Below are 9,228 nucleotides of genomic sequence, written 5' to 3'. Positions count from 1 at the left end.
ACAGTGTATGACATTCTTTAAAAAAAACAAAAAAAAACAACAACAACAAAATAAACCCCCACAGACATGGAATCAACCCAGTCTTAATGGAACATACATGTCGATACACTTTTTCCAGCACACAGAAACGGGGATTCATGATGATTCCAACCCCAGTCATCTCTGTGAAGCAGCGATTTCGTGATGAGAGCTTCAAGCAGGGATTTCGTGATGAGAGCTTCAAGCAGGGATTTCGTGATGAGAGCTTCAAGCAGGGATTCCATGATGAGAGCTTCAAGCAGCGATTTCGTGATGACAGCTTCAAGCAGGGATTCCATGATGAGAGCTTCAAGCAGGGATTTCATGATGAGAGCTTCAAGCAGGGATTCCATGATGAGAGCTTCAAGCAGGGATTTCGTGATGAGAGCTTCAAGCAGGGATTCCATGATGAGAGCTTCAAGCAGCGATTTCGTGATGAGAGCTTCAAGCAGGGATTCCATGATGAGAGCTTCAAGCAGGGATTTCATGATGAGAGCTTCAAGCAGGGATTTCATGATGAGAGCTTCAAGCAGGGATTTCATGATGTGAGCTTCAAGCAGGGATTTCATGATGAGAGCTTCCATGATGAGAGCTTCAAGCAGGGATTTCATGATGAGAGCTTCAAGCAGGGATTTCGTGATGACAGCTGGGAGGTGGTGACAACATCCCTGTAGACTGCCATCTGGGCGGTCAGTTTGATGCGGACTGCCCACACTGGTGTCCACAGCCTGCTGATGGGGGGTACCTCCTGCTGCTGGTCTGTTGGTGACGTGACGTCATTGTCCACGGCTCTGGATAAGGAAAGGTAGCTTCCTAGGTACGAGTTGTGCCCCCTGATTTGGACATGAGGCTCCGGAGGGGCCAGGTGGTGCAGGCTGGAGCACGTCTTGTGTCTTGTGTTTTGTCCACAGGCCTGGTGCAGGCTGGAGCACGTCTTGTCTTGTGTTTTGTCCACAGGCCTGGTGCAGGCTGGAGCACGTCTTGTCTTGTTTTGTCCACAGGCCTGGTGCAGGCTGGAGCACGTCTTGTCTTGTTTTGTCCACAGGCCTGGTGCAGGCTGGAGCACGTCTTGTGTCTTGTGTTTTGTCCACAGGCCTGGTGCAGGCTGGAGCACGTCTTGTGTCTTGTGTTTTGTCCACAGGCCTGGTGCAGGCTGGAGAACGTCTTGTGTCTTGTGTTTTGTCCAAAGGCCTGGTGCGGGCTGGAGAACGTCTTGTGTCTTGTGTTTTGTCCACAGGCCTGGTGCAGGCTGGAGAACGTCTTGTGTCTTGTGTTTTGTCCAAAGGCCTGGTGCAGGCTGGAGAACGTCTTGTGTCTTGTGTTTTGTCCAAAGGCTTTTGCTGCTGCTGACAGGTAGGCTCGTGCTGGTCTGCTGCCTTCAGCGCAGCAAGACCACAGTCATTCGCAAACAGAAAGTCCCTCACCATGGTCCCCAGTAATACAATACAGTACAATGCAGTACAGTACAGTACAGTACAGTACAGTACAGTACAATACAGTACAGTACAATTTTCTCGACACGTCATGCAGGCCAGTGGGTGTGTAGAAGACAGGTGAAGGTTGAAATACACGTTTATTTCTGTATATGTGAGACATGTTGAAGTGTGCGTGTTGAAGACATTTCTGTGTATTTGAGACATATTGAAGTGCGGGTGTTGAAGACATTTCTGTGTATTTGAGGCATGTTGAAGTGCGGGTGTTGAAGACATTTCTGTGTATTTGAGACATGTTGAAGTGCGGGTGTTGAAGACATTTCTGTGTATTTGAGACATGTTGAAGTGTGCGTGTTGAAGACATTTCTGTGTATTTGAGGCATGTTGAAGTGTGGGTGTTGAAGACACGTTTCATGCTGCTGTATTCATACTGCTGATTTCATGCTGCTGCTGTATTCATACTGCTGACTTCATGCTGCTGCTGTATTTATACTGCTGACTTCATGCTGATGACTTCTGTCTTCACACAGCTGTCTTCATGCTGCTGTCTGCTGTCTTCATGCTGCTGTCTGCTGTCTTCATGCTGCTGTCTTCATGCTGCTGTCTTCATGCTGCTGTCTGCTGTCTTCATGCTGCTGTCTTCATGCTGCTGTCTTCATGCTGCTGTCTGCTGTCTTCATGCTGCTGTCTGCTGTCTTCATGCTGCTGTCTGCTGTCTTCATGCTGCTGTGGTCCCCATGAATCAATCCATGACCCCCCCCCTCCCCTATGTTTCATTGACTCCAGCAGTTCCTGCAGTGTGTACGGATGTAACACATTGTGAGGTTCTAACAACGGCAACACTGGTGTCTTGGCACTTGTTCGCCTCACTGAGCAACAAGTGAATGTCTGAGCACTGAGCACTGGTTCGCCTCACTGAGCAACAAGTGAATGTCTGAGCACTGAGCACTGGTTAGCCTCACTGAGCAACAAGTGAATGTCTGAGCACTGAGCACTGGTTAGCCTCACTGAGCAACAAGTGAATGTCTGAGCACTGAGCACTGGTTAGCCTCACTGAGCAACAAGTGAATGTCTGAGCACTGAGCACTGGTTATCTTCACTGAGCAACAAGTGAATGTCTGAGCACTGAGCACTGGTTATCTTCACTGAGCAACAGGTGAATGTTGTGCAGAACCAGACCACTCACTGCTGACAGAGCCTTGGGTAATGAATGCAGTCTTCATCTTGCTACATGTCCAGTATTCATCAGGCAGTGCAGGAAGATCTCACCTTCACACCTGGTTGGTGTGAACTCGCATGTGACGGTTGAGGTTTCCAGACTGGGAGAATCGCAGCAGACACAGCTTGCACTGGTAGGGTTTCTCGCCACTGTGGATCCGCAGGTGCTTGGTCAGCGTGGAGCTGTCAGAGAAGGCCTTCTTGCACAGGCGGCAGCGATAGGGTCGGTCCCCGGAGTGTGTCCTCATGTGCGTGGTGACGGACGAGCTCTGCGAGAAGCGGCGGTCACAGATAGGGCAGCGGAACGGCTTCTCCCCGCTGTGTGTGCGGATGTGCGCCGTGAGGTTGGCAGCCTGCGAGAAGGACTTGTTGCACGTGCTGCACTTGTAGGGCTTCTCGCCGCTGTGGGTCCGCAGGTGTGTCTTGAGCGTGGACGGCCGGGCGTAGGTCTTGCCGCAGATCCTGCACAGGTTAGTCTTCAGCAGGCCCTGCTGGTGCTGGTGGTGGTGGTGGTGGTGGTGGTGATGATGGGGGGCGGAGTGTGGGTGTGCCCCCAAACCGTACCCCCCGTCCCCCACCCCTATCCCCATCATCATGCCCGCTGCCGCTCCGGTCCCTGTCACTGACACGGCGGCGGCCGCGGCTGCCATGGCAACCTTGTCGGTCAGCAGCCTGGAGCGTTTGTTGGAGAAGTCCTGGTCGTCATGCAGGTGTGGGTGTGGGTGTGGGTGGGGGTGGGGGTGGCGCATGGAGCAGTAGTGGGACCCAGACTCCTTCAGGAGGTCCCCCACCCCCGTCTTGTAGTACAGGTGGCCCTCAGATCCACCGCCAAAGTCAGGCGCCGTCGTCTTGAAGCAGAAGCGGGAGTCTGAAGCCCGCAGGTCGTGGCCCAGGGAGTAGGAACTCGGGGGGTAGGAGGTGGGGGGCTGGGGCTGCCCGGGGGGGTAGGGGGAAGGGTAGGGGGGCACGCCGGCACTGAGGCCCGCCCCCTGGTGGTACTGAGCAGCCAGGGACGGGGAGGAGGGGGGCTGTGCTGGGGAAGGGGGTGGGGGCCACTGCTGGGGGTGGTGGGGGCCGTAGTTGTAGGGGGCTGGGGGGTGGAGGTTGGGCGCCATGCCCACGTTCATGGACATGGACACGTTGACGCTCATCGCGGGGAACGCCATGCTCGTCTGTGAGGGGGGAGGAGGAGGGGGTGGTGGTGGGGGTGGCAAGGGGGGAGGGTGGTGGTGACCCTGGGGCTGGGTGGAGGAGGAGGGGGAGGGGCAGGGGTCGGGGTACTGCTGGCCGTACTGCGCCCCCACCCCGATGCCCACCCCCACCCCCACGCCATAGGACGCGTGCAGCACGGACTGGCCGTGCGCGTGAGGGTAGCCCGCCCCGTAAGCCCCGCCCCCAGCCTGCGGGATGGGAGAGGGGCCGGGAGAGGGGCCGGGGGGGTAGGAGGGGTAGGGGGCCACGCTCTGAGCGGCGTGGTGCGGAGCCAGGTGCGGCATGGGGGGAGGGGAGAGGGGGGACAGCGGCCCACTGAAGGGGGGATGAACCACGGCGTGCTTCAGGGACAGCAGAGCGTCCGCGATGTCATGGGGCGTCTTCTCCGCCTTCAGCACGGAACACTCCCTGCAAGCACACGTCACTGTCATCACACTCCCTGCAAGCACACGTCACTGTCATCACACTCCCTGCAAGCACACGTCACTGTCATCACACTCCCTGCAAGCACACGTCACGGTCATCACACTCCCTTCAAGCACACGTCACTGTCATCACACTCCCTTCAAGCACACGTCACTGTCATCACACTCCCTTCAAGCAGACGTCACTGTCATCACACTCCCTTCAAGCACACGTCACTGTCATCACACTCCCTGCAAGCACACGTCACGGTCATCACACTCCCTTCAAGCAGACGTCACTGTCATCACACTCCCTTCAAGCACACGTCACTGTCATCACACTCCCTGCAAGCACACGTCACTGTCATCACTCTTTGGATAGTAAGTTTTCTTCTGAATAGAACTCAGTCCGTCCGCTTTCATTCTGCCCACTCTTCTCTAAAATCTACTTCTACTGGTGCACCCCAAGGTACAGTGCTGTCCCCTGTTCTTTTTACACTGTACACAAATGACCTCAGAGGCACGGAGGAAACTCCTGTCATAAAATATTCTGATGATTCAGCAGTTGAAGATCTGTCCAACTCTGATGCTATTTATTTCAGTGAAATTAAAAAGTTCTGTTCCTGGTGTGAGAAAAACTATCTGGATCTCAACGTATTGAAAACAAAAGAAATGTTAATAGATTTTCGGAAAGACGCCTTGCCTGTAGCTAACCTTGTTATTGATGGTCAAACAGTGGAGAGGGTCAATGAATATAGATATTTAGGGACCATCTTAGACAATAAGCTGACTTTTGACAGAAATGTTGATTCCATTCATAAGAAATGTCAATCTAGAATTTTTTGTTTACAGAAGCTTAGAAATGTTGGTATAAATTCAAATATTCTTCAAAGTTATTATCGATGTTGTATCGAGTCCGTGCTCACAGTTTCATTTATGTGCTGGTATGGAAGTTTGGGAGTGAGGAGTAAGCGTGTTTTGAACGATGTCATGAGTGTATGCGGTAAAATTGTGGGAGTGAAACAAGCTAGTATGCAAGAGCTGTATGAAAGTCGAGTGGTTAAAAATGCAGGCAGATAGCATCTGACGACACCCATATTTTAGCAAAGTATTATGAGCTATTGCCATCAGGACGACGCTACAGAACTTTTAAGTTGAAATCCAGAGCTCTGAAGACTTTTATTCCACGTTCAATCCACCTTTTAAATTCTTGAGAACTGTGTGTGTATGTGTGTGTGTGTGCGCGCGCGCACTCTCATGTGAGACGTGTGAAAGTCCGTGCATGATAGGCTGTACCTTGTTCTAGTTGTGGTGTGTGTGTGTGTGTGTGTGTGTGTGTGTGTGTGTGTGTGTGTGTGTGTGTGTGTGTGTGTGTTTACTGAGCTTAAAACGTGACAATTGGTTATAATTAATGTGAAATATGTAGGAAGAATAATGTGCAATATGCAGGATGAATGTTCAATGGAATATGTCTAATGCTAACGACCATATTCTAAATATATTTCTGTTTAATAATTACGATGTAATAATTAATTGCAATGTTTTTAAAAGCGAATATGTGAAATGCTTTTATTTGAGAACATATGTTTATTACTCTTGTTTAATCAAGTTATCCGCGTGTGTGGGGTGGGGGTGGGGGGGTGCGGGTGTGTGCTGATTATCTGGCTGTGGTTTTCCGCAATTCATCTTTATTCTTATCTTATCTGTCTATTATAATCAATGTGCAGTATAGTAGGCTATGTTTATAATTATATTCAAATAATGTTTCTTAATTCTTTCTGTTTTTACGTTAAGAATACTAGTTATTACCTGCAGTGTGTGGATGTATGTATGAAACGATGTATGTGATATTTTTTACATTTGTATCTTCGTGGGGGCTGTTGTTGGCTTTTACAGCTATGGTCCCCATGTTGTTTACTTGTCTATGTTGTGATAATGCACCTGACCAAATTTCTCCAGTTGAAGATAATAAAGTTATTCTTATCTTATCTTATCTGCAAGCAGTGCGTTTTGTGGATAGATTGAAAATATAAGTACAATACAGTATAAACCTGAACACTATGCTTTCTATGTATATGGACAGTATGGCTAAAAACACCAGGGCAAGACGGTTTAAAGGTATTGGACAGTATCGTTTCGACATCCGTGAACATATAGAATGAAAATACGCCGACAGGATACATGGATAGCGTGGATTTCAAAAGACATAAATAGTATGGATTAGGAAAATACATACATGGAATGGATTTTTAAAATGCATGCTTAGAATGGATTAAAAAAAATACATGCATGGAATGGATTAAGAAAATACACGCATAGAATGCATTAAAAAAAAAGAAGATACGTGCATGTAATGGAAAAAAAATGCCTAAAATGAATTTAAAAAAAAACAAAACAAAAAACAAACAAACAACAAAAAAACCCACAAAAAAACACGTGTGGAATGGATTAAAAAAAAAAAAAAAAAAAAAAAAAAAACACGCATTGAACGGATAAAAAACAACAACAAACAAAACAATTACATGCATGGAATGGATTAAGAAAATATATGCATGGAATGGACTATAGAAAAAAAAATGCATGAAATGGAATAAACAACAACAACAAAAAACACACACAAAAAACAAAACAAAAAACAAACAAACAAAAAAACGTGCACGGAATTGATTAAAAACACACACACACACAAAAAAACAAAACAAAAAAACGTGCATGGAATGGATTAAGAGAATACATACATGGAATGGATAAAAAAAACCCAAAACATGCATAGAATGGATGAAGAAAATACATGCATAGAATGGATGAAGAAAATATATGCATAGAATGGATAAAAAAACCCCAAAAAAACAACAAAAAAAACATGCATAGAATGGATGAAGAAAATACATGCATAGAATGGATGAAGAAAATATATGCATTGAATGGATAAAAAAAAAAACCAAAAAAAAAACCCAACATGTATAGAATGGATGAAGAAAATACATGCATAGAATGGATGAAGAAAATATATACATAGAATGGATGAAGAATTTATATACATAGAATGGATGAAAAAAATACGCGCATAGAATGGATGAAGAAAATACATGCATGGAATGGGTTAAGAAAATACATGCATGGAATGGGTTAAGATGCATGGAATGGGTTTAAAAAATGCATGCAGTTTCAGTCCAGCAGTGCTCCACTTCAAGCAGCAGGTCAGTCAGTTTCAGTTTCAGTTTCAGTTGCAAGGTGTCAGTGCGGGCGGACTGACGGTGCCTGTCAACTGAAGTGACTTCTGCAGTCGGCCCGCTGTTGAAGGACGGGTGTAAAGGGTCTCTCTCTCTCCCCCCCCCCCCCCCCCCCATCACATGTACATCACATGTCACGGACACTATGACCGCCACATCCACCCGACTCTCTCTCATACATCACACGTCACGGACACTATGACCGCCACATCCACCCGACTCTCTCTAAAACATCACACGTCACGGACACTATGACCCCCACATCCACCCGACTCTCTCTAAAACATCACACGTCACGGACACTATGACCGCCACATCCACCCGACTCTCTCTCATACATCACACATCACGGACACTATGACCCCCACATCCACCCGACTCTCTCTAAAACATCACACGTCACGGACACTATGACCGCCACATCCACCCGACTCTCTCTCATACATCACACATCACGGACACTATGACCCCCACATCCACCCGACTCTCTCTCATACATCACACGTCACGGACACTATGACCCCCACATCCACCCGACTCTCTCTCATACATCACACATCACTGAAAGGCTCACCCTGTCTTTGTCTCTCCCATACCTTACACACTTGGTCAGGTCAGGTCATTAGATCTGCTACTGGTAACCTTAAATCCAGTACAACCTGTTCAGGGTCGGATTGCCGGCGACTAAACCGGCACTCTCACCGCTCCCTTCCGGGACTGGTGAGGCAGGTGGCTAGACACCCTTATGGAATTAAAAACGAGATCCATAAAAGGGCGTCGGCTCAGGAGAGCCACCGACGGCCATCTAGCTCCACCGTGCTGTGTGCATGCCACACGCAGTTGGCTTCCGGGGTGTGTCTACCCATGCATGCAAAGTCTGGATCCGGTAGAATCTGCGGAAGAAACCTATCGGTTCAACGGAGAGGAAGGCGGTTACAGCAACGCACTGTGGAGTGCAGAGAGCAAGATGAGACACCGAAAGGATATCTTGGTCATCCACTGCATCCGTGCTCATCCTCCAGTCGTCTCGACTTAGTCTTGCCACTGGAAATTGGTGGACCCGGACGAGAGAGTGAGGTCGACGTTGCGCAACTCCTCTTCACTTTAAACAAACTCATCGCGCAAGTCATCAGTCATCCTTATCCTTACTGACCTTTCATCCTTCATCATTTCACCCCCAAGTCCTGTGGCGACATGCGAGCGACGAAACGACAGGTGTGGGTACACTGGCAGTCGCAGCCGTAGACCTGCACGCAGGCGGCTCAGGCCATAGGGTCGTTCTTCATCGACAGGAGCAGCGATGGAGCTCGGCAGCCGTCTGAGCGTCTGAGCAGCCCTCTTTAGGAATGCACTGCTCACCTCCCTGGCATGAGGAAGGGGCTAGAAAAGGTACCCTAAAAATTGCCTGCTCCATATCACCCTGGCTAGCATACCGCGGCTGGCGGGGACCCTACATCAGCGGTCGAAACAAAGAGAAAGAAAAGAAAAAAACAAGGATCGTTCCTCTCACCATTGGTGCTTGGAACATAAGGACTCTCCTGGACAGAGATAACGCGGACAGACCCCAAAGGAGAACGGCACTAGTTGCATCCGAACTCGCCAGATACAACATCGACATCGCAGCCTTGAGTGAGACTCGGCTTGCAGGCGAAGGCGAGCTCTGTGAACGGGGATCTGGTTACACCTTCTTCTGGAGTGGACGAGGAAGCG

General features: G+C 48.8%; 1 protein-coding gene across 1 annotated transcript; it reads right to left on the bottom strand.

Moving 5' to 3' along the window:
- Nucleotides 1–2,722: 2,722 nt before the first annotated feature.
- Nucleotides 2,723–4,653, bottom strand: LOC143293963 (uncharacterized). The gene is made up of 5 exons (XM_076605357.1): nt 4,595–4,653; nt 3,974–4,289; nt 3,787–3,841; nt 3,248–3,537; nt 2,723–3,166 (listed from the first exon to the last, which is right to left on the bottom strand). The coding sequence occupies exons 1-5, from the start codon at nt 4,651–4,653 to the stop codon at nt 2,723–2,725; spliced, it is 1,164 nt and encodes a 387-aa protein (XP_076461472.1).
- Nucleotides 4,654–9,228: the final 4,575 nt, after the last annotated feature.

The sequence above is a fragment of the Babylonia areolata genome, chromosome 19 (assembly GCF_041734735.1).
Source record: "Babylonia areolata isolate BAREFJ2019XMU chromosome 19, ASM4173473v1, whole genome shotgun sequence".
Taxonomy (NCBI): Eukaryota; Metazoa; Mollusca; class Gastropoda; order Neogastropoda; family Buccinidae; genus Babylonia; species Babylonia areolata.
Note: the sequence above shows the minus strand (reverse complement) of the source record. Positions and strands in the feature narration are given on the sequence as shown.

Bases quoted from the DNA above. Each gene is read 5' to 3' on its own strand.
- LOC143293963 (XM_076605357.1), bottom strand. From the start codon at position 4,653: ATGACAGTGACGTGTGCTTGCAGGGAGTGTGATGACAGTGACGTGTGC. The intron at 4,290-4,594 runs GTGATGACAGTG...GTGTGCTTGCAG, and splicing joins GACGTGTGCTTGAAGGGAGT to GGAGTGTTCCGTGCTGAAGG. The intron at 3,538-3,786 runs GCATGGCGCCCA...TGCGGGCTTCAG, and splicing joins GTCCATGTCCATGAACGTGG to ACTCCCGCTTCTGCTTCAAG.